Source organism: Garra rufa, chromosome 1, assembly GCF_049309525.1.
Source record: "Garra rufa chromosome 1, GarRuf1.0, whole genome shotgun sequence".
Taxonomy (NCBI): domain Eukaryota; kingdom Metazoa; phylum Chordata; class Actinopteri; order Cypriniformes; family Cyprinidae; genus Garra; species Garra rufa.
This window is the reverse complement of record NC_133361.1, coordinates 61,227,916-61,254,085: the sequence shown is the minus strand read 5'-3', so window position 1 is coordinate 61,254,085 and position 26,170 is coordinate 61,227,916. Positions and strand designations below refer to the sequence as shown.

The following is a 26,170-nucleotide window of genomic DNA, read 5'->3' as shown; positions in this document are numbered from 1 at the left end:
GTAATGAAATATGCTTTATTTTATTCTTCTGTAATTATTCATCAAAATATTAAGAGAGTTTTTTGCTATTGCTGCAGTTAGAGATCCATCTGTGTCTTAAGCGATAAAGACCCAAATATGTAATAATGATTGTCGAAACATTCATGCATTTAAGGGTTAAATAAAATATTATTTATTAAATAATATTTAATAAAATCAGCCATCCTAAAAATTGCTAGACAATTCGGTCAAAAGTACAAAGGCAGCGCTCTGATATGCACCATTGAAGTTACACGAAATATATTGTGATGAGATTTTTCCCTACGCCAAAACAATTTGCTTTGGAACAAATAGTAGATTAATGAGACCAATCACTGCCTGTTAAATTGACCCAAAACAAATTATACCTCACGTTTAACCACTATAGAGACATCAGAACCAGCAGCAAATTCCAGAAGATCTGACCAAGGTAAGGTTGCTCTCTGTGAGTCTTAAAACTACTATCTGTAACACAAAAACGCTATTATTTATAAAAAAAAAAAAAAAAAAAATATATATATATATATATATATATATATATATATATATATATATATATATATATATATATTGTGAATTTGGGCATCCGCCATGACACTTGCTGTGAAAAATACCACAAGCAGAGTGATACAAATGGTTAAAACAGCTGTAGTTCCAATATCAATAGAATATTGCACTCCACTCAGCCAAACCGATTTGAGGACCAGAAAAAAACTATATATACAGTTGCAATCAAAATTATTCAACCCTCCAGAGACTGCAGTGCTTTACAACAAGCTTTTCTGAAGATCCAGGATTTTATAAAAAATGTCATCTATAACAGTTTACTGGCATATTAAAAGTGATAATATCAATATATAATGTAATATTTTTGAGTTATAGGGTTTTTTTAATAACACAGCTATGTTATAATTATTTAACTCTATTCAACATAGCTGTTTTTAAGTCACTTATTTGTATGGTAGGTAGCAAGTTTGTCTTAAAACACAATTAAGCCTTTAGAAATTAGCTTGGGCTGTTTCATATACTTAAACTTAGCCCTCACCATCTTCATCTTGAAACTTGGATTTATGACAGTTACAGTTATGCCCTGTTACTTTGTTCCTGTTGTGGGAAAATATGACTTCTTGAAAGTTAGTAACCTCTTCAAATGAACTTCTGAAAAACTGACAAAATAGCACCATTTCCTGATCCTGACCTTTGTGCTCTACTTGGGTGGAGTGTCACAACTGACCATTACTGCTATCAGACGCTTGTTTTCAGTGGAAGTAGCTCTTTCACAGAGATTGCTCATTGTTCTTGGCTCCTGAGCGGTGAGATTTGGTCCCAGAGGGAATTGCTGTAATTTGGGGACTGTTTTTTGAACCCGTGGGTCTGAGACGAGGAGAACTTGTTTTTGTCTTGGATTCCATTGTTGCTGGGCGCCACATAAACAACAGACCACCAGCGTTACAGTCTGTCTGTCTGCCGCTCATGAAAAAACAGCCAAGATATTAGCTGTCTCCATCTCTCCAGATAGCCCAGCCACTATCCAAACACTCATGTGCCAAGGCACCATTATGTAACATTTATCTTGATCAAATCCATCACTGGTAGTGAGAGAAAGCCCAAGGGGCGGCTTATTCATAATCGCCAGGAGAATATGCTTCATAGCAATGTAAAAGAGGGAAGAGAGGAACTGACAAGTAGTGGAATTGACACTTGGCAAAACTGGAAAAGTCGCCGATGAGGATTGCTGTTAATGGGCATTCGGAGTGCAGTGCACTCTGGGGGATTGGGTCTGACACCTTGATGGGACTGAATTATAGCCATGCGAGTGGCCGTTTGACAGCGACGCTCTGGGACGCGTCATCAGAGCTAGTCACTCACACACTGAGGATTTACCACATAAATCATCATCAATTTAACTGACAGTCAAAGTCACAAATCCATTCAATGACTATTATTAAGAATTCCTGACACGTGTAGAAAAGTTTTAATAGCTGAAAGTAAAGTGTGTTGTTTCTTTGTCACCCTCAAGTCAGAGTTGGAAACGTCTTGAAAAAAAAGGTATGTATGCAAATTGTATAATATCCAAGGTACACATTTCTAGTAATTGTGCAGTTCATTCTCATGTTATATTTTCAGAAAGTTTTGGAATATTTGTCCTCTTCACAAATTTGTCACCACTGAAACACAGTAATATATAATTTAATAAGAAGAGTCGTATCGACCTATTAAGATTTTCCTTGTAAATAAATTTGTTCTATTTTATTAAAAAGTTTTCAAAGCACTATTTCAAGTGTGATTTATGAGATTTGTTGTATTTTGAATCGGCGTTAACGTGCTGCGTTAACGTGAGTCTCTTATCGGGCGATAAAAAAAATATCGCCGTTAATCTATTCTCAAAGTTGGTGATATTTTAGCACGGATGACGTATACCTAGTCGAATTGCACTGTAGGGGGCGAGAACGAGTCTTCAACTTCTGTTAAATTACCACATCAAATGAGACGTGTAAACATGGATGCAGTTATGAAGCCGCTTCAGGGCAGGAGCGTACTTTGCAAGACCCTTTTTACTGGGGCACGTGCCCCAGTAAAATCTCAAGTTTGAGTTATAATTTACTTTGATAATCCCGAAATAAAGACATTAAACTATATGCAATAACAGAATTGACGCTTCTAAAAGCAACGCAGTTTAATCGAAGACTATGCACGCAGATAGGCTATCCATGCCCGTGCTCGTCTGTGTATTTAACGGCAACGCGCACGTCGTGCAGCCTTTTGCGCAGAAGTACTTGGTTACACAAGTTTGTATAGGTAATTATGTTGTAAATGCAGTTGTCAAGCAGTTTGTGATGCATTTTGGAAACAGGAGATGAGCGCCTGGTCTAATGTGCCACCTGGCCCGTTCTCGAAGACTTACTTTTAGTCATTATTTGGGTAGCACACATAGTCTCAAAATGCCTTCAGCAGAATTCAAATTAGCCATTTTAATCTAGATTAATTCCAAGATTTAATCTAGATTAATCTAGATAAAAAAAATTTTTTATCCATGCCCACCCCTAATATATATATATAACCTTACGCTTGAGGATGCCCCACAGGTGCTTATTAGGGTTCAGGTCTGGAGACATACTTGGCCATCAAGGCATCATGTTCTGCTTCAGAATGTACAGTACATAACGGAATCCATGTTTCCCTCAATGAACTGCAGCTCCCCAGTACCAGCAGCACTCATGCAGCCCCAGACCATGATGCTATCACCACCATGCTTGACTGCAGGCAAGGCACAATTTTCTTGGTACTCCTCTGAACACTGCTGAACACCATCTGAGCCAAACAAGTTTATCTTATAGTCTCATCAGACCACAGGACATGGTTCCAGTAATTCATGCTTTTGGACAGGTTGTCTTCAGCAAACTGTTTGCAGGCTTTATTGTGAGCCAGCTTCAGATGAGGCTTCTTTCTGGGACGATTCCTATGCAAACCGACTTGTTGCAGTGTGCGGCATATGGTCTAAACACTGACAAGCTGACCGTCTACTTCTGCAACCTTTAAAGCAATGCTGGCAGCACTCATGCATCTGTTTTTTGAAGCCAGGTTCTGCACCTGATGCACAGAATGAGTACTCAACTTCGTTGATTGACTCTTGCAAGGCCTGTTCTGAATGGAACCCATCTTGGAAAACCTCTGTATGACCCTGACCACTGTAGTCTAACTCGGTTTCAGGGTGTTACTGAACCTCTAATAGCCTTGGCCATCTATGTGGAGAGCAACTAATTCTAATTCTCAAATCCTCAAAGAGTTCTTTGCCATGAGATGCCATGTTAAACATCCAATGGTCAATATAAGAGAACTGTACTTAAAGCACTTAATTTTAACTGCTCTAATACAAAATACACAACTTTGTATGGTCCTGTCAAGCAGACAAAAACATAAGCATGATGAATAGGACATGTGGCCTTGCATGAGTAAACAACATACTGCTGTTATCACTTAGGGTGTACTCACTTTTGTTGCCAGCTATTTTAACAATAATGTCTGTATGTTGAGTTATTTTCAGAGGACAGTAAATCTATACTGCTATATAAGCTGCAAATTGACTACTCTAAAATATATCGAAGTTTCATTTCTATAGTATTGTCCCTTAAGAAGATATAAAATGGTTGCTGACATGTGAGGGGTCTACTCACTTTTGTGAGATACTGTGAGCCCATTTTATTTTCTGCTTGGTGAAAATCTTCCAATAATTAGTTAGAAATGTAGAAGTACACCTGTCCTCAAAAATGTATATGAATATAACTAGATTTTTACACTAAAAATGTAAAACAATCTTAAGTAGTGATTGGCTTTGCAAAACATATTGCCATAGAAGAACATTTTTTGGGTTCCTCAAAGTACCATTTAGAGAACAAGTAGAAAATAATTTTTTATAGTTTGATTAATTGATTTTTAATAACTTAAAGGGGGAAATAATCCCTTTTATGTTAAAAGTTCTTCATGGAACCATTGATTCCAGTAGAGAACCTTCATTTTTCAGATATATCAACATATAAATTCCCACTTTTATTCCACAAGGGTAAGTTAAATTGATGCTGTTCCTTTGTTACTTTCAATTAATCAAAGCATCCTGAAAAAAAAAAAACAGTTTCCACAAACATATGCAGCAGCACAACTGTTTTCAACTTTGATAACAATAAAAAAACATTTGTTGAGCAGCAAATAAGCATATTAGATTAATTTCTGAAAGATCATGTTATGCTGAAGACTGGAGTAATGATGCTGAAAATTCAGGTTTACCAGTATAAGAATAAAAATCAAAATAGAGTAGAATTGAACTCACAGCCTTTGTGAACAGAAGAGACTTCTTTTAAAAACATAAAAAAAGAACAATCAAATAAAAATCTTGCCGAACCCCAAAATTTTGAACAGTATACAATGAACTGAAGATGAACAGAGATGATTTCAAATAGAAATTGAGATAGAAAGAGCAGTCTGCCTTTGCACAAACAATACAGTGTTTGATTCTGAAGTGTTTCGAACAATGCCATCCAGCACAGCACTCACCTTGCACTCCATGTGACTGTTACACAGTGTGCACTTGCTGACAAAAAGGGCTTTATCGTGTGTAAGAGCAATGGAGAAATTCATGTCACGGCACGTTGACACGCCACTGTTGTTAAGGCCAGTGGCATGCACATTTAACAGGTGATTTCACAGGAGACGTCTTTATCATTCAAAGCAAAATCTCCAAACTGAGTTCTAATACTCACGAGACTCACTGAGATTTAAGTGTGCTCCCAAAACACGTTTGTGAACGTATCTGTGTGTGTGCGTGTGTGTAACTGTGGCTCACCATGGCTACAGCTGTTACACAGGTGAGGCTGTGGAGCCATGGGGAGCTCATTAAAAGATTTTCAAGGAATTTATTCTGCGCTGTAAAAGACAAAACTTCACTAATAACATCCCAATCTGGAGGTTTATAGACACACAGCTGAATACAGGTCTAAATTTTGGACACACTTGAATGTATTTATGTTTCTCCTGATCTTTTGGTCTGCCTACTTCTTGAACTTGAAATTCATTCAGTTTAGATAAGAGTTTCACACTGGGTTTCACATTTAACTCAAATGTGATCTTGGACCACAAAACCAGCCTTAAGTAGCACGGGTATATTTGTAGCAATAGCCAAAAACACATTTTATGCCAAAATCTATTAGGATATTAAGTAAAGATCATGTTTCATGAAGATATTTTGTAAATTGCCTGCTGTAAATATATCAAAATTTACTTTTTGATTAATATGCATTGCTAAGAACTTTATTTGGACAACTTTAAAGGTGATTTTCTCAATATTTAGATTTTTTTTGCATTTTCAAATAGTTATTTCTCGGCCAAATATTCTCCTATCCTAACAATACATCAAAAGCATTCTAATATGCTGATTTATTATCAGAATTATCAATATTGTAAACAGTTGTTCTGCCAAATATATATATATATATATATATATATATATATATATATATATATATATATATATATATATATATATATATATAAACTGTGATACTTTTTAGGATTCTTTGATGAATAAAACGTTAAAAACAACAGCATCTATTTAAAATACAAATCTTTTCTAACAATATAAGTCTTGGCTATCACTTTTTATTAATTCAACACATCCTTACTGTTTTTTGGTTGTGGGACAAAAGTTTGCACCAATTCTGTAGAATGGCCCATAAGATGCTCTCTGGTCTGGTCTCTTTCATTTGATTATCTCCTTTCCAGTTGATTATATGCTTGGAGAAAATCTTCCAATAATTAGTTAGAAACGTAGAAGTACGCCTGTCCTCAACTATTTGCGTGACTAACTAGATTTTTACACTTAAAATGTAAAAAAATCTTGAGTAGTGATTGGCTTTGCAAAACGTATTGCCATCATGTTGGCAGCAATGCCAAAGAACCATTTGGGTTCCTCAAAGTACCTTACAGAGAACAGGAAGAAAATAATGTTTTATTTCTTGTTTTCATGTTTTAATGTCATGACTTCTGAAGGATCATGTGACACTAAAGACTGGAGTACACTATAAATAAAGGGGCTTTAAAAGATTCTTCAAGCGATGCTATAGAAGAACCATTTTTGGTTCCACAAAGAACCATTCAGTCAAAGGTTTCTTTAAAGAACCATTTCTGGCTTAACTTGTTATAATCCGAAGAACCTTGTTTGCCACAAAGAACCTTTTGTGAAACAGAAAGGCTCTTCAGATGTTAAAGGTTCTTCATGGAACCATTTAGACCAAAAGGTTCTTCTATGTAATTTGGAATCAGTAACGGATTACAATTTCTAAGTAATCACCAGCTCTGACTGTTTCGAATTTTTGAAAATTCGAAAATTATAGTAACATTTTTACATTTTACAATTATTTATATGGCATCGTGATGCACCTTTATGTATTTCGTGTCTTGTGGAAAAGTTCCTATAGGTACGTTTTCGTCATGAGATCAGGTTGGATAAAGTCAATCCAAGTTCAGTATATGAATATGTAAGTGGTAAAAACATGTAAACAAAGTTTTGGTGTTTTAGAGTGAAATATTTCACCCTTACACAATGTTTTTCTCTCTTGAGTTAGTTCCGGCCTTCAAATCAGATTGGCAGAGCACTGTTCCAAAAGTGGAATTTTCACTGTTTTTGTAAATTCCAGACCAGTCCAATCTTTAAACCCAGTCTGTTTTTGGTGACGCACAAAACAAATGGTCAAGGTCAAGATCATTTTCTATATAAAGTACCTTAACATGAATGCTGACCAAGGTGCTTCACTTCGTCTTCTTTTAGAACTACAGTGTTTTTATTGGTAAAAGACAAACATATTCAAAAAGCAATTAATCTTTTGTGATTTGAAGCATTCATGCTCCACAAACCTTTCCCCTAAGACCTGCATAAATCGATTTAGTCAAGCACGCACGCATGGACTATATTATGAGGCTCAACATAAGCCGTCTATGCTGACAGTCCTCATCCCTTCATCCGAGCTATTCAGCACACACACATATGCTGATCACAGAGACAGGATTTCCGCATTTGATGTGCAGTACATAATTAAATGTTCTCAGATAAAGCCGTTAAAGCAATCTCCTTCATGGCCACCCTGCACTGCACAAAGCAACAATAACTATGTTACTCGCATTCAATTTCTGATGCTGTAGTTTTATTCGCCGTCTCTGGTGTCCTCGCATGTTGGTTGCACTGAGAAATCTTCCTTGCCTTAGATCACTTTACTTGGTTTAATATCAGCCCACTGCAGAGTATGAAAGAGGTGACTGAGTGAATGACGCTTTAGCGATTAATCAGAGTATTTGGCACGAGTTAAGCTGCTTTACATCCCTCACATAAGAAGAACGGCAGGCCTTCACAAGGACACATGCAGATATACAGGCATACCGTTTATATACAGTAAGTATTCTGTTATTATATCCACCTTTTTCCTGAGTAAATGATGAGCACGAATTTTGCAACAGAGCAAACGTTGGAAAATTATAATAAATTGAAAGTAATCAAGATACAGTGGTGTGAAAAAGTGTTGGCCCCCTTCCGGATTTTTTTTTTTTTTTTTTCGTTTTTTTTTTTTGCATGTTTGTCACACTTTAATGTTTCGGATCATCAAGCAAATTTAAATATTAATCAAAGATAACACAAGTAAACACAACATGCAGTTTTTGAATGAAGTTTTTTATTATGAAACAAAATCCAAACCAACATGGCACTGTGTGAAAAAAGTGTTTGCTCCCTAAACTTAATAACTGGTTGGGCCCCTTTAGCAGCAACAACTGCAATCAAGCGTTTGCGATAACTTGCAATGAGTCTGTTACAGCGCTGTGCAGGAATTTTGGCCCACTCATCTTGGCAGAATTGTTGTAATTCAGCCACATTGGAGGGTTTCAGACATGAACCGCCTTTTTAAGGTCATGCCACAGCATCTCAATAGGATTCAGGTCAGGACTTTGACTAGGCCACTCCAAAGTCTTCATTTTGTTTTTCTTCAGCCATTCAGAGGTGGATTTGCTGGTGTGTTTTGGATCATTGTCCTGCTGCAGAACCCAAGTTCGCTTCAGCTTGAGCTCACGAACAGATGGCCGGACATTGTCCTTCAGGATTTTTTGGTAGACAGCAGAATTCATGGTTCCATTTATCACAGCAAGTCTTCCAGGTCCAGAAGCAGCAAAACAGCCCCAGTCCATCACAGTACCACCACCATATTTTCCTGCTGGTATGATGTTCTTTTTCTGAAATGCTGTGTTACTTTTACGCCAGATGTAATGGGACACACACCATCCAAAAAGTTCAACTTTTGTCTCGTCAGTCCAGAGAGATGTTTTCTGGCAAAACTGAGACGAGCCTTTATGTTCTTTTTGCTCAGCAGCGGTTTTCGTCTTGGAACTCTGCCATGCAGGCCATTTTTGCCCAGTCTCTTTCTTATGGTGGAGTCATGAACACTGACCTTAACTGAGGCAAGAGAGGCCTGCAAATCATTAGATGTTGTTGTGGGGTCTTTTGTGACCTCTTGGATGAGTCGTCGCTGCGCTCTTGGGGTAATTTTGGTTGGCCGGCCACTCCTGGGAAGGTTCACCACTGTTCCATGGTTTCGCCATTTGTGGATAATGGCTCTCACTGTTGTTCGCTGGAGTCCCAAAGCTTTAGAAATGGCTTTATAACCTTTTCCAGACTGATAGATCTCCAACACTTTTTCACACAGGGCCATGTGGGTTTGGATTTTTTTTTTAACCCTTCATTTAAAAACTGCATGTTGTGTTGTACTTGTACTTGTACTTGCATGTACTTGAGTTATCTTTGATTAATATTTAAATTTGTTTGATGATCTGAAACATTAAAATGTGACAAACATGCAAAAACATTTTTTCACACCATTGTACATTTACAAAAATCATTTATTTTTTGCTTAAAACAAGAAAAAAAATTCCCTATGAATTAAGAATTTTTTCTTACCCAATTCGCAGATATTTTTTCTTGTTTTAAGCAAAAACAATTCATCCATTTATTTTCAGAAAACAAGACCTAATAACTTAAGTCATCACATTTAAAATACTCTTAATCAGACTAAAGTTACGTTTTATGAATTACATGATTGCGCATTATTTACCTAATTCCTCTTTATAATTTTTCTAAAATTTTACTCTGTGGATATTTAACCATGTATTTCTATGTCTTTGGAAGGCTTTTGTCTTTCAAACACATTAAAATACACAAATTCACAAACTTTTTTGTCATCTGATCCTCTTTCATCTAATATATTTGCTTGAAGTAACCCCTGAGATTTTTAAATAAATATTTTAAATTAAGTATCACATTTGCATGTTCATTGGTTCTCTGACGCTGGTTCTGGTCAAATGACATGCACGTAAACATATACAATATTTAATTTCTTAAGAAAGTTTTTCAAGTTTTGTTTTTAGTTTAACATTTCTTTATGTTTTAATGAATTATTCGTTTTTCATTAAACTAATACACTCCCTGCAGTTCCTTTGGTTTGGAAAACATTGATGTTTAATGCACTTCATGTTGTTCAAAACAACAAATGGAATGTATTTTCTTACACTTTGTATTTATTTTTGTCAAAATGGTACAATATTACCCTATTTAATCAATGATAAATGAGGTCAAAAGTAATCTAAAAGTAGTGTGATTACATTACTTAAAATCTCCAATGTAATGTCTTACATTAACTACAATTTCTGTTGTGTAATTTGGAATCAGTCACGGATTACAATTTCAAAGTAAAAGACAGTTTAGAATCTTTGAAAGTTAAAAAAAATATTGTAACATTTTTACCTGGATAAGTCTATTTTTGACAAAAAGATTGAAAGCTGTCTTCATCTCGATAAAATCCAATTATAACCAACAAATAAACCTGTGCGCCAACCTTTGACTACCTTTTAATTTATCTAGTTTTAATTGCAAGTGTTTCCACACTTCGACCAATTAATGAACTTAAATCACGAAATACTCAAATTTAAAAAGATACCGTAAATTTTCCAGCATACGGCCTATTAAATAAATATTTTACTAATGGAACATGTATTTCCATTTCCCGACTGTGCCATTACCTACTTGTCTATGCCTGGAACAAGTAGGCTAGATATTCCCATGTTTGTCTTGACTGCGGGAACTTGATGTTATTTTCTCTGTTCCTCATGTCCTGTGTCTCAGCATCTCCAAGCACCTCCTCACGCAAAAAGAAATCTGTACGGAGACAGAAAATGCACCGACTTCAGCTGTCCATCGCTTTCTTCCCAGATTGGTAGATTAGTGTAACGGACTGGTGAAGCGCTGCCTCATTCTGTTCTCTGATTGGCTGCGTATGGCTGTGGGCGTGTGCAGCGCTCTCTCAGTCTGTTCTCTGATTAGTCGAGAGTGCGGTGGGCGGGGACAGAGCTGTCATTATCTACATCCACAACCAACGGAGAGACAATAGGGCAACAGCAGTCGCTCTGTCAGACGCATCAGAGCGATGTGCACAAGAATCAATATTAGTACATCAAGGCTCTAAGAAAATAACAGCAGGGCAGCAGAAAAAATATTGCTCATGATGTTTTAGTTGTTAACACTGGCCACAACGGAATGACAGCGGGGGTCTGCGCATCATTCGTTCCTTAAAAGGTAGGAATTGAACATGTTATGTTGTATTTAACATTAATGTCATATATAAAAAGCTGTGTATTGATACGCAATGCCATTTTCATTTGCCATTGCATATCCAGAAAAGAGATTACTGCTATATTAAAATTAACATTTGCATATACTGTTTAGATAATGCAAATATACTACCATAACGCATAAAGGTTTATAAATACATTATATTTATTATTATATGCTTTGTTTATGTTGCGTAGTACATGTAAACACACAGCAGCATACATTTCTTTTCTTTTTTTTCAGTCTTTTTTTATTATTGACATAAAGGTCTCAATGCAGCTGAGCCCATCACTATCTAATCTGCATAGGAAGCAATCCACTGAAGAACAATAGATTGCCAAACACATCTTGAGCTGCTGTAGGGCGGGTATAACCCAGGTCATTCAAGCAGGTTGTCGTTTGTCAGTTGCATACCAAAGAGAGATGTTTGTTTGTGTGTGTCTCTGTTCTTTTTTAATTTTGCACACATGGACAGCAATGCACATGGACACCCACATGCACGCTCACACAAGCCCAAAGGGCTGAAGTGTACATTCCGTGCACTCATTGAACTGAATGTCTTCACACTGCTTTCATAACAGGTATTGTCTGGACATGATTTTGCAGGACAGATGACGGCATGTTTTATATGCAAGCTTCATGAGTAATACTCTGAGGTGTAGGGTTATACTAGGACAGATGTAATGCCAATTATATGTGGCATAGACTAATTTAGATTTAGCAGTTGAGATTTGACATTAACACAATACACAGTATATACTTTTCATTAGACGCATTTTAAAAAAGACGTTTTCGGCAGATGCCGACAAGCTCAGAATGTCCAAAATACATCTAATGACATGAGTCTGTCACTAGGTGTGAGTATTCAGACACACACAGCTCTGTCCTTTGTCTAAATGGGCGTTATTTGAATTCCAACATCTGATATCCAAAATATTCAGCAGTCTGTTGGAATAGATCAGGAGTTAAGTCTTTTATATGTGACCCTGAACTACAAAACCAGTCATAAGGGCCTATTTCTTTTAAATTGAGATTTACATATCATCTCAAAGTAATACGCTTATATAAACAAGCTTTCCATTGATGTACGGTTTGTTTGGATAGTACAATATTTGAAAATATGAATCTAAGGAATCTAAGGATGCAAAAAAAAAAAAAAAAAATCTAAATAAAAAGAAAATCGCATTTAAAGTTGTCTTAGCAATGCATATTAATAATCAAAAATTAGGTTTTGATATATTTACGGTAGGAAATTTACAAAATGTCTTTACTTAATATCCTAATGATTTTTGGCATTATAGAAAAATCATTTTGACCTAGAAAATGTATTGTTGGCTATAGCTACAAATATGTGTGCTACTTAAGACGGGTTTTGTGATCAAGGGTCACATGTTCTCTCATAGTCTGGTCATATTTAATGATGTTTATATTAAGGGATTTTAGGGAATGTGTAGCCTGAATCAATGAAAATGTAATTGCAACGTTTTGGTCAAGCAACCGTAGTCAGAAATACTGCGATGTTTGAAATAAGTATATGCGTCAGACCTATAATGACGGGCTAGAAAAGATCTTTCATAGCTTTTGCACAGAGCCATGCAAATATGTGCAGACAGTATCATTTGTAAACCAGATTGCGTCCACTATCTGAAATATTTGCGAATGAACATTAAAAAGGTTAAAACGACAAATGATGATAAGCATTTGTTTAATAATGAAAAGTCTTTGAATTAGTACTTATCTATCCGGAATTGAGTGAATTGTTAAAAAAAAAGTGGGTGTTACATATTAGAATGGAGGCAGGTGGCAGGAGCGGATGGTTGGGGGTTGAAAAAGTAAGGGGCTGTTCACACAGAACGCATTTTTCACCTCTAATAAGCTAATTTTCCATTGTTTTTCAATGTAAGCATTGTTTTTCAAAGTGTATGACTCTTGCGTTCACGTCTTGTGTCTTTTGCAGCGCAGAATTTAAAAGAATTTCAACTCAAATTTCATCAATTGCTGTGTTTTCATTACCCTTCAAATCGCTCATATTGAAATAGCGAGTTGAAAATATGTCTAATGGAAATAGTGCTGTCAAAAGTACTGACTTTGTTACCAGTAGGTACTGAAATTTTAAAAACGAACATTTGAACGCTGTGGAGCCGATTCTTAAACATCGCTGATTGGCCATTCTGTGCACATGCTTAGCAGATGTTACTGTGATTGGCTATAATGAACAGCAGTTCACGCTGAGCGTGCACACAATGGTCAATCAGTGATGTTTGCGAATCGGCTCAACAGTGCTCAAAATGTTAGCAGGAAATGGGCGTTTTTAAAATTCCAGTACCGACTTTTGTCAACACAAAATAGAAACACATAATTTTCACAAAAACTCCCATATATCGCAAAAACGTTTTTACAATTGCATGAGGCAATTCGTACAAAGGAATATTTCGTAAAACTGCAATAGAAACAGCTTTCTTGCAGTTACATGTCACCTTGCATGCATACAAGTCATATGATCACAATGCTTTTGCAATGAATAAGGAGTTTCCCCTTGCCATTAAAGCTTGGATAACCCATTATTTACACTGCACAAGTCTGCGGAGCTGATCGCGGCCACTCTAGTCAATGCTTGCGTTTGTACCTAACATGCCTTGGGACATTTCAGAAATGTCCTAAAAGCGGCTCTCCGTTCTGCTTCTGTAAAGATAGATGCCTACGTCTCCTACAATAAGGAGGGAGGAAGGAGGAAGTGAGGTGAGGCCAAGTATGGTGACCCATACTAGGAATTTGTGCTCTGCATTTAACCCATCCAAGTGCACACACACCCAGAGCAGTGGGCAGCCATTGCTGCAGCGCCCGGGGAGCAGTTGGGGGATCGGTGCCTTGCTCAAGGGACTCACCTCAGCCGTGGTATTGAGGGTGGAGAGAGTGCTGTACATTCACTCCCCCCACCTACAATCCCTGCCGGACCTGAGAATCGAACCTGCAACCTTTGGATTACAAGTCCAACTCACTAACCATTAGGCCACGGCTGCCCCCAATAAGGACTGCTTTCTAACGTCAACTAATGAGAAGAAGCTTGGTCGACCAAAATTGTATTAGTCGCTTAGTCGTAGAAAAAAATGGCCTCAAATATGGCTTTTCATCTGAAATATGTAAGTAGTAGCAACTTTACATGGCTGCTAGGGATGCTCATATTGACCGTTTAACCGTTAACCGTCAGTAAGAATTTTAACCGATTATTACTATCAGTTAAACGGTTAAAAAAAAATATATATATATATATATATATATATACATATATATATATTATTTTTTACGTTTGCTGCATGGTGAAAGAAAAAATGTTTACTCGCAGGCGTGTGGACACGTGCAGTGCGGCTGTTCAGACATATTACCTGCTTTACCTTCTCTTAGTTTGTGTAACTCATGTAAGTAGCCTATGCAACACGATGGCAATGGCGATATTGGGTTATCAAAGAGTGAATCCATGAATAAATGTATTCAAATTCTGAATTAATTATAGTCTAAAAAGAGCGCGCTCCCCTTACAATCACTGGAAAGCTCTCACTCATACATTACTGTAGTTAATCGCAATCTCACAAAGTTAATAAAAAGTAATAAAATAACCTTTACTCTGTAAATGGATCTCTTATTTACATCATGTCTACACTTTCTTTGTTTTAATGAGAGAGTTCGTGGAGGTATAGAATTCAGCAGAATTGAAACCGGCACTTTGAGTGGTGAGAGGATCGTAATATAGCCGCCTCTGATTGGCCATTGCGATAATGTGATCAACAGAAATGTCTGTGATTGGCTATTGAACACTGTGAAAACACGTGTCTCCACAGTGGATGAAAAGACCCGAACCGCAAATTGAAAGGATTTTTGTGAAGTGTTTTTATCACGGATCTAAGCGTTAACAGACAGCGTTCCAGTCTATCCGTACAGCATGTCCACATGTTAAAAACTGAGGTATAAGCTGGTCCGCTATATGTTTTTATGTCCGACGAGAAAAACAAGACCGGTACCTTTCTTCGAAGCGCATAGAAGGATTCAGTGTGTTTTAGTTCTGTCATCTTAATTAGGTAGTTATTTAACTTATACATATTTAGTGTAGGCCTATTTATATTATTCTTTTTTTTTTTTTCATTCTGATTTTCTCTGTTCTCAGAAGCGCTGCTGATGCGTGATAATTTGAGTATATGAATGCAGTTTTTGTTGTTGCTCTGTATGCTGCTGTTTGCACGTTAAAATAAAACATTTGCTTGTATTTTTATGTATCATCACAGATACTCATGCATTCTATTTTTATTTTAAACGAATTCATTATTCTAATTTTATCAGTTAACGGTTAATGATCGGATAACGAGCAGCGGTTGTCGGTCAGGAAAATTAACCGAAATGAGCATCCCTAATGGCTGCTCAACCTAGAAAAATGTGCGCTTTTCAAGTGTTTGTGTGGAGTGTGGAAGCTGAACAGTAGCGGACTCACTGCATGACAGATGGAGGCGCCGGTGCGGTCACTTGCTCTTAAAATACTCCGTCATTTTTGATCATACAGATTAAAGCAATACATCTTTCCTGTCTGTAAAGACACTATGTTTATTTGTGTACACTCACAATAACAACGAAACATTGCACTTTTGTAAAATAGGCCTAATTAAAATAAATAAGATGCGCTTTCTGCCTTTTCTGCCTTGGCTGCAACATACAGTACGTAAACCTACCAAAATCCGTCGCCATGTCCTATCGCGAGAGGAACAAATTACGTTTTAGTCGCATAACATCGGTTAATCGGTTAATTTCACAACTGTTTTTTTATCAACACTTGAAATATTGCAAAAGTTTTGCGCAAATCTGTAATGGAAACACACCTATTGTCAGTTTCAAAACAGTAGACCAATCGGAAGACCCTGGAGGCGGGGCAAATATTGCAATCTTTAGTTTACAGAAGCAAGTTATAAGGCCAACTGTTTTATTTGACGGCATCATAGCAGAGGATAGCGTCTTTTGCGTTTTCAGATGCAAAGACACGTTCTGTTTGAACAGCCCTTAAGAGGGCAGCTAAAAGAAAAATGGCGGAGCAAATTATTATTCTTTTGATAAAGGATCGTTTTTAAAATAACACCAGTAACCATGGTCAGTTTTGATTGCATGTTGACTCTAAGCTTGTGACTTGCCTGTGTCGCCTCAACAGCGGGGAGTGTTGTGTTTGCTGTGAAAGCAGCAGAGAGGACTACAGGACCAAGCCTCGAGCCCTTAGGGTCTCTGCTGATCTGTCTCCAAGCGTGAACACAAAATGCAGAGACTTGCCAAGCCCACTGCCTTTGATGTGCTTCATAGCACCGTGAGCATTGCGCTTGTGCGTGTGTGTTTGTGCGTACAGGACACAGAACCAACACAACCGGCAAACAGACTAGCACTAACAGGGCTTATGGGGCTTTCTCAAAAGTCTCAGAAAGCCCAGAACCATCACAGAACACAGCAGAGCATGCTATTGCAAAGAAGGCGAACAACAAAATGGTTTATAAGAAATCGAAGCTGAACAATAGGACCTGGGAAGATGCAGTACCTTCAAAGCAGCTGATTTAAAAGAATCGTTCATCCAAAAGATGAAAGTTCTGTCACCATCCCATGGTCAATAGGCTGTTTTTTAAAATATCTTCTATTGTGTTCCACAGAAGGAAAAATGCATATAGAATGAGTACATTATGCTAGAACTATTCCTTTAAGGATTGGAAAATTAATAGTTGGACATCCCAGATATTCATTTCCTCTGAGCTCCTGCTGCATGTGATTGCCGTTGTGATTAATGGTAGAGGGATTTGTGCTGCTAAACCATTGGACAGGCTTATATATCTACCCTCCATACTCTGATTACTCCATAACTCCAACAGCAATTTCAATCTTGTTTTGAACCCCGTCAAGTTCTGTTTTCAGCGAAGGATAAATCTTCTTCATTACAGAAACTGATGGCAAAAGGTTTTCTGAAAGTACACTAAGTCCTAACACTATTTCAGTTTCCACTGGTGGTTTATCCGTCTGCAACTCAATTTCCATGGGAACAGAGTAAATAAAATGCACCATCTTCCATGCGGGCATACAAACATAGTCTGCTGAGCATTTGCTGTCAATATCTCTGCAGGTTTCTCATGTTCCACTTTATGTTGGCATGAAAGGGTTATGGTTTTTGCACTGCACAAATACAAACATTGGATTACCTGCACTAGGGAGAAAACTACTTGTGAATTACTTGTATTGAATGTGTACTTTTAGTGTACTTCATTTTTTTAAGTATATATTTAAAATACTGGGCTTTCAGATCATATGTGACCCTGGACCACAAAACCAGTCGCTGGGGGTATATTTGTAGCAATAGCCAAAAATACATTGTATGGGACAAAATTATAGAATTTTCTTTTATGCCAAAAAGCATTAGGAAAATAAGTAAAGATCATGTTCAATGAAGTTTTTTTTTTGTACAATTACTACTATAAATATATCAAAATGTAATTTTTGATTAGTAATATGCATTGTTAAGAACTTAATTTAGAGAACTTTAAAGGTAATTTTCTCATTATTTGGATTTTTTGCACCCTCATCTCGGCCAAATATTGTCCTGTCCTAAAATGTACTTTTTTAAGTCTGATCTCATGACGAAAACATACCTGTGGGAACATTTCCGCAAGATGCGAAATACGTAGCGCCATGTACGTTTCGTGACATATTCGATGTGAAATGTCCACTGAGAGGCGCTAAAAGAGTGTTTGTTTTTTAACCTGGAACAGATGAACTTACATATGATACATTTTATGTGACGTTGGTTTGGTATATGTCACCGCAGTTCTGACTTGAAATGTCAGTTTAGTGGTGCTATATAACTGTAATGCTCCGTGGTGTTTTAAAAAAACGTACCATCTGCACTACACCTAAACATACCCGATGGTATGAACAAAAGTGAATGCGACGCAACAAACACAATCGCAAGGATACGATTTTAGTTTGTTTTTCAATTTGTTATCTTTCAGCATTTTCGGCATGAGTTTTTCACGGGATTCGTACCCAAATATTCTGCATCCTAAGAACACTGCCATCTGAACCCTGGTGTGCACCAAACAAGTGGCTTCCAAACGAACTCTGGTGCGGTTCGAATGATATATGAACACAACACAGACCAAATTCGGTGAGTTCTGTCACGAAATATAGATCATTCAACCCGACCAATCAGGTTGTGAACCTATCACTATGCCTTTAGGTTTGGTATCTCTAGGTTCGCTGTCAAAAATGCCAGTGTGAACGCTAAATGGACCAGGATGTATCATTTTACTTTTTGGTCCGGACCAAATAAGCCAAACGAACTGAACTACAAGTGTGAACACACCCTAAGTTCAATTCTGTGCCAGCTAAGCTACTGAGCAAGATTGTTACGTCTGGAAAGTGAAACATATGGGGTTGTGGCTAGAAGGGATGTCTACATCTTCCCCAACCCTAAACCAACCTGCTACAATAATGCAATAACAGTAATAATGGAGCTGTAATCATAACTGTGTATGAAAACGATTACAAGTGCTTGCAGTTTTACCACACTTCTAGTGGACATTTATGTTGGAAACTGCAGTGAAATGTACTTATTGGTATGTATTTTGTGACTTCTTGTATAATGGCATCCAGCATTCCCATACTCAATTTTAGATTACAATAGCAAACATTATATATAATACCTTATGTAAATTATCATTATATGAAAGTAATTTTTGCTATATAAACAACGATGATTTTCTGCGCAAGAGTCGCTGTCACAATACTAAGGTGTTATCAGTGGTTGCCAGAAGGTCGCTATAAGGTTACCAAGCATTTGAGTGTTTTTGTGTGTGTGTGTGTGTGTGTGTGTGTGTGTGTGTGTGTGTGTGTGTGTGTGTGTGTGTGTGTGTGTGTGTGTGTGTGTGTTGCTATGCAGTTATTCGGAATGTTGCTAGGTGCCTAAGTCTAAAAAATCCCACCCCCAAGGCACTATACAGCTTGGGTCCCTACATCAATACAAGTCTATACCATTTTTTTCTTCAGCCATTACATTGTCCACCAGTCAGATCGATTCAGAACGTAGCCGCACACCTCTACACAACAAGCCTCATGATTTGAGTTGTCATTCATGTCAATAATTATGTTTAGAGGTTGTTTGAATCCTTAATCCTTAACATAAGCAATAATGATGCTTGAGGTTGCTCAGGTTTTTCATTCTTTCATTTGAAACATTTCATAGTGGCTGCAGGTTGTAGTTGTGCAGCTTATACAGCTATGCAGCATACGTAAATATTAAGTGCCAGTGCTCACCTCTAAAGAGGTTTAATGGATATTTACAGTTGCGAGTGTTGAGTGCGGTGCCCGTGAGAGCCTATACAGCATTGATTAAGCTGTTTGAAATGATTATTACCTTTAAATGGCTAAGCACAGGACTTTTGGCAGCCACTCCATCTCTGGCAGCATTGCTTTTTTCTGTAGATGCTGGAGGAGGAGAGCCAGAGAAATAAACAGTGAGCACACGATAAGGTATCTATCTATCTATCTATAAATAAAGGTGCTTTAAAATGTTCTTCACAGCGATGCCATAGAAAAACCATTTTTGGTTCCACAAAGAACCATTCAGTCAAAGGTTCTTTAAAGAACCATCTCTTTCTTACTTTTTATAATCTGAAGAACCTTCCTTCGTCACAAAAAACCTGTTGTGAAACAGAAATGTTCTTCAGATGTTAAAGGTTCTTTATGGAACCATTTATACAGAAAAGGTTCTTCTATGGCATCATGAAGCAACTTTATTTTAAGATAGTATTATTTATCTATCTATCTATCTATCTATAGTTGTGTGTTTGTGCAAATGTGAGCTGGGGCTCTTGGGAGTTGTAGTTGTCATGAGAGTTTGTCTGGAGGGAGCAGCTGCCACTGAAGGCTTCAGTTCTGGATGAACAGGTGTGCGACTCCCTGGCAACTACTCAAACTCTTCAGCAACTACCTAGCAACCACACTGTGGGAACTGCCTAGAAACATCTCAGCAACCACCCAAAACACTCAGAAAACAATGCCTGTGTTCGAAATGGAGTACTTCCTTAATATATAGTAGGCGAAAAACAATGCACTAAAAGAGTAGTATGTCCAAAAATAATTGGATTATGCACTACTACAGTTACAAAGCTTCTATGCTTTGGGTGGTTGCTCAGATGTTTCTGGGCAATTCCCACAGTGTGGTTGCTAGGTAGTTGCTGAAGAGTTTGAGTAATTGCTAGGGAGTTGCACACTTGTCAATTTACAAAGACTGTGCTATAAAATTCAATGATTATAATCTTAATTCAAGTCATGAAGGATTTTGAAAGACTGACAGAAATCAGTGTTGAGTCTTACTGCAAGGTTAACCCTTCCTGCTTTAAAGGTTTCAAAATGATCAGCAGTTTAGAAAAATATAGAAAAGAAGAATTAAATAAAACTTTAAAGTAACGTGAAAAGTAACTTGTAATATGTAATCTGCTACATTTCTAAAGTAACCTTCCCAACACTGCATAAATATACCAAACTCATACTACGACTCCAATTAATTTCAGGGATACACATAATGTGGTTGACCTTCTCTTTCATAAGTAAATTGTGTATGACTAGAAGAGAATAAAACCCTCTATAAATTAGTTTTCTGCTGAATGTTTCCCTTTCAGATCAAGACTTTCTTATTAACTGACACAGTCCTCCCTTCATCTTTTTTGTCAATCCTCCATCCTTGAGATGGGAAGCAGAATAAGCTAGATTTGTGCATAGGGTTCAAAGTGTTTGATGAGTAGCCAGAAAAAAAAGCTTTCCAAAAAAGCTCTCTCAAACACACAGACATTTTCAAATTTCCACAGATGGTGTCACTGAACAGGAAGTGCTGTCATCCTGTCTCGTTCGACACATTCCTCTCTATTAATGAGCACTGGCAGGCCCGAGGTGCCATCAGGACTGTAAATTCATTCAGAAATTTCATCAGACAGACTGTTATATTAGCAGAAATTCCATTGAGCATTCTTTGAGCAGGCCGTTATGAAATCTAATATCTCACGACATTCTAATTTCGTATTTCACAACATTCATAATGCCTGTTATACTGTATTCCCACATATACTAAAACAACAGATGTGCAGAGAAATACCAGCATGCGAAACTACAACTACTACTGCAAAATGTTACGAGTTTGCTTGTTTAAATATGCGCAATTTTAGTGTGTTGGTCACAGGCAGATTCTTAAAGATAATCAAGTTGGGCCAACAAAACACAAATATATATAGCACACATGATACTGAAATAATGCAAAAACATTCATTTAACAACATTAGATGTAACATACAACCCTTATGAACATAATTGGTATAAAAAACTCAAAAGAAACTAGTAATTTTAATAAACAAACATCAAATGTGATAATGTATGTAATGCAGGGAGTTCTACAAATGAGTTTTCACTATAAATTATAAATTAACTTCTTTTTCACTTTCACTCCGTATATAGTGAGGGCACTTACCATTAACTAATTAATAGTTTTTTGCTGTAGCATTTTAACAGTATTTTACTGTTAAGATCATGATCATGATCGGGAATAAAATGTATAAAATCAACCAAATTATATATGAACAAATCCCTCTGTAAAAACCTTCAGTATATAGACAGGAATAAAAATGTAAAGTTTGGTGTGTGCAAATGCTGCTGAAGTGGAGATTTTTGGTTCAGTGTAGGAGAAAAAACTCATTTTGAGAAAACGGCCTTTAAAAATATGCATTGTAATTGAAATATATTGACACAAATAGATAAAGTGCTAGAAAAGAAACACTTAAACATGTTTTTTGGAAGTTTTCTTTCCACTAGTCTGAAAAAACACTTTATGAAAAACCAAAAAGCCCAAAATATCAAACTTTAACAAAATAACAAAATATCAAGCATTTTGAGTAGCATGGGTATATTTGTAGCAATAGCCAAAAATACATTGTATAGGTCAAAATTTGCAATTTTTCTTTTATGCCCTAAATCATTAGGATATTAAGTAAAGATCATGTCCCATGAAGATATTTTGTAAATCTTTACTGTAAATATATTAAAGCGTAATTTTTGATTAGTAATATGCATGGCAAAGAACTTCATTTGGACAACTTTGAAGCCGATTTTCTCAATATTTAGATTTCCAAATAGTTGTATCTCAGCCAAATATTGTCCTATTCTAACAAACCATACATCAATGGAAAGCTTTGAGTGATGATGATGTATTAATCTCAATACATCAATCTTTTGTGGTCCAGGGTTACATATCAGCTTTAACATGCTTCATATTTTGGATATCATTCATGTTCGTATTAACTTTTTATGCTTAAATGCGTACTTTATGAATGATGTTCTGTTCTTACAGCTCTCTTGTATTCAGCTCATTTGTTGAATCAATATAGTGCATGCTAGCCAAAAACTATGAAATGGTGTTATGCAACAGGCTAGTTTGCCCTCTAACACCTTTGGGAGAAGGTTTCGTGGGGCGGAAGTAAATAGCCCTATGGAACTATGTGATTTTAGCGTTACAATGGGGATCGGTCTGGGTCTGTGCGCTCTGATCTTTTGTTCTGCTCAGTTCCTCTCATACGTTCTCATTTTGGATACAGCCTGTGATGTCGTGCACATAAAAGGGCCTCCACACAACAGAAAGAAGATCAGTGAACCGTAGGATGCGTGAGGTTATATAAGAACTTGTTTAGGAAGCCCCAGAATCTCTGTAACTTTGATGTCAGTGATAAAGTGTGTGTCCAGTGCAATCATGTTCCAAGCCTAAGGTGTGAAATAGATTTTTGTAGAGTATTTTATCATGTACTTCAACAATCTGCCCTTGTTTTACTTTTTCCTACCTTTAGATTTCTAAATCAGCTGTTGTCCTGGTAACTGGTTCCTTCGTCGCTGAAATAATGAGCTCCTCGCCACACATGTCCCGTTCCTCCATTGACGTCCTGGAAGAGCTGCAGCTCATCACCGCTGAGAACCTGGAGAAGATGGACTTTAATAAATACTATGAGGTCATTAGAGAGCTTGGCAAGGGCACCTACGGCAAGGTGGACCTGGTCATCCACAAGATCAGAGGTAGGTTGAAGGAGATGGACAGGATGTCTTGGCTAACATTTTGACAGGAATGAAAACGAGGCTGTGAGGGAAAGAAGCACAGTGTGTTTGACACTGGGTGTTCAACAACATGCCAACTGTTCAGCTGATGAAACATCTTTCTAAACCACTTTTAGTAGACAAAAAATCCATTAAAAGAGACGTTCACTTTCAGAACAAAAATATACAGATAATTTACTCATCCCCTTGTCATTCACGTCTTTCTTTCTTCAGTCATAAAAATATTGTTTTTTGAGGAAAACATCAGGATTTCTTTCAAACTAGTAGACTTCTATGGTGCCCCCAGGTTTGAACTTCCAAAATGCAGTTTAAGTGCAGCTTCGAAGGGCTCTAAACAATCCCAGCCAAGGAAGAAGGGTCTTATCTAGCGAAACGATTGGTTATTTTCTAAATAAATTTTCAACTTATATACTTTTTAACCTCAAATGCTCATCTTGTCTATTTCTCCGTCAACTCTGAGTATTCCGGTTCATGACAGTTAAGACAAGTCAAAAAACTCCCATCTCATTTTCTTCTCCAACTTCTTCAAAATCATCCAACAATGCTGTTTTACCTTTTTTTTGTAAAGGGGGTTTGATCTTCTTTGCATGTTCACTTTGTAAACACTTGGTCGTTACTTCTGCAGCGATGTAAGATGATTTTGAAAAGTATATGAATAAGAAAAGTATATGAATTGTCCATTTTTTTTAGAAAATGACAGATCGTTTCGCTAGATAAGACCCTTCTTCCTCGGCTGGGATTGTTTAGAGCCCTTCGAAGCTACATTTAAACTGCATTTTGAAAGTTCGAACTCGGGGGCACCATAGAAGTCCACTATATGGAGAGAAATATTGAAATGTTTTCCTCAAAAAACAATTTATTTTCGACTGAAGAAAGAAAGATGTGAACATCTTGAATGACAAGGGGTTGAATACATTATCTGTACATTTTTGTTCTGAAAGTATCCTTTAATGCCATTTTAAAGACTGTCACGTCTGTCCCTCACATCCTGGTTTTCATCAATGTAAAATTCAATATGTTCCTACCCTAACTAGGTCTATTTGATGTAGTTGTACATCAAATACACTTCCCCATATATAATATTTGATATATGTTAATTGATGTCTAGGACAAACAATTGTGATATGAAAGAGATCTTAATTGTGGTTTACTATTGTCATGTATCTGGTCTATCCTGTCTTCATGTACTCTAGCACCACACTTCATGGACTTCATTCCCCACAAGCCACTGATCTAATCACTGCATTCACCTGCTCTCACTTTACTGATTACTGCTCACAGCTGCACCTCATCACACTGTCTGTATTTAAGCCACTCACACACACAGCCACCTTGCGAAGTCTTATTGTTCCTATGGTCGTAATTCTAAGCGTATTTCTCTGTGTTGGATTATCTGTGTATGACTCTGGACTGTGTACCCCGTTGACGATTCCTGCTTCCTGCCATTGCGACCATTGCTTGAGTATTGAACTGTTTCCCGGATTACCTACGTTGTTCCTGTTTTCTGGTGATTACTCCTGCCTGTCGACATTTCACAATAAATGCTGCAAATGGATCCGCACGTCTCTGACTCTCCTTGTGACAGAAGACTTCGCCGCACCAGGATCCAGCAGCCTTATTCCACCACCAGCGCAAACATGGACCCAGTCAACCAGCTACTTAATCTGCGACAGGGATATCTACCCATTGAGGACTATGTACGGCAGTTTTGTGAGTTATCCTATTATGTACCATTTGAAGAAGTTGCTTTAAAGGATTTTTTTCGTGTTGGACTTAATGAGCCTATTAAATCATGGTTCCCTAAAGGAAAGTTCAATTGTAGTTTAAAGGACTTTATGGACTATGCACTAATTTTGAGCGGCTCTGCATTCACTGTGGATGTCGCTAAGGAGGAACATAGCACCACTCTAGAGCCTGTTCACAAAACGGCCGCCCTTCCAGAGACTGTTCGCAAGATGGCCGCCAAACCTGAGTCTGCACCTAAGATGGCTACCGTCAAATCAGAGTCTCAGCCGCCAGAGCGCCCTCCAGTGACTACGCCGCCAGAGCGCCCTCCAGTGACTGCGCCGCCAGAGCGCCCTCCAGTGACCGCTCGCTCAGAGCCTGCTCTTCCAGAGTCTCCGCTGGAGACGCCCAGCCCTCCTGAATCTCCGCTGGGGTCGTCCAGTTCTCCAGAGCCCGCTCCTCAAGAGCGTTGTCCAGAGCCCGCTCCTCAAGAGCGTTGTCCAGAGCCCGCTTCACAAGAGCGTCGTCCAGAGCCCGCTTCACAAGAGCGTCGTCCAGAGCCCGCTCCTCAAGACAGCCTTCCAGAGCCTCCGCTGGTTCAGCCCAGCCTTCCAGAGCCTCAGCTGGTTCCGCCCAGCCTTCCAGAGACTCCGCTGGTTCCGCCCAGCCTTCCAGAGACTCCGCTGGTTCAGCCCAGCCTTCCAGAGACTCCGCTGGTTCAGCCCAGCCTTCCAGAGCCTCCGCTGGTTCAGCCCAGCCTTCCAGAGCCTCCGCTGGTTCAGCCCAGCCTTCCAGAGCCTCCGCTGGTTCCGCCCAGCCTTCCAGAGGCTCCGCTGGTTCCGCCCAGCCTTCCAGAGGCTCCGCTGGTTCCGCCCAGCCTTCCAGAGACTCCGCTGGTTCCGCCCAGCCTTCCAGAGACTCCGCTGGTTCCGCCCAGTCTTCCAGAGACTCCGCTGGTTCAGCCCTGCCTTCCAGAGACTCCGCTGGTTCAGCCCAGCCTTCCAGAGCCTCCGCTGGTTCCGCCCAGCCTTCCAGAGACTCCGCTGGTTCCATCCAGTCGTCCTGAGATTCCTGTCTGCC

General features: G+C 38.0%; 1 protein-coding gene across 1 annotated transcript in view; it reads left to right on the top strand.

The window, feature by feature from the left end:
• The first annotated feature begins 11,002 nt into the window (after positions 1–11,002).
• The window catches only part of unm_sa1261 (un-named sa1261), a 28,752-nt gene continuing 13,584 nt past the window's right edge, over positions 11,003–26,170 (top strand). Inside the window, exons 1-2 of the mRNA XM_073843562.1 lie at positions 11,003–11,176; positions 23,104–23,326. Coding sequence (XP_073699663.1) covers positions 23,155–23,326 — 172 coding nt within the window. The 5' untranslated portion in view covers positions 11,003–11,176; positions 23,104–23,154. The remainder of the gene's footprint in view (positions 11,177–23,103; positions 23,327–26,170) is intronic.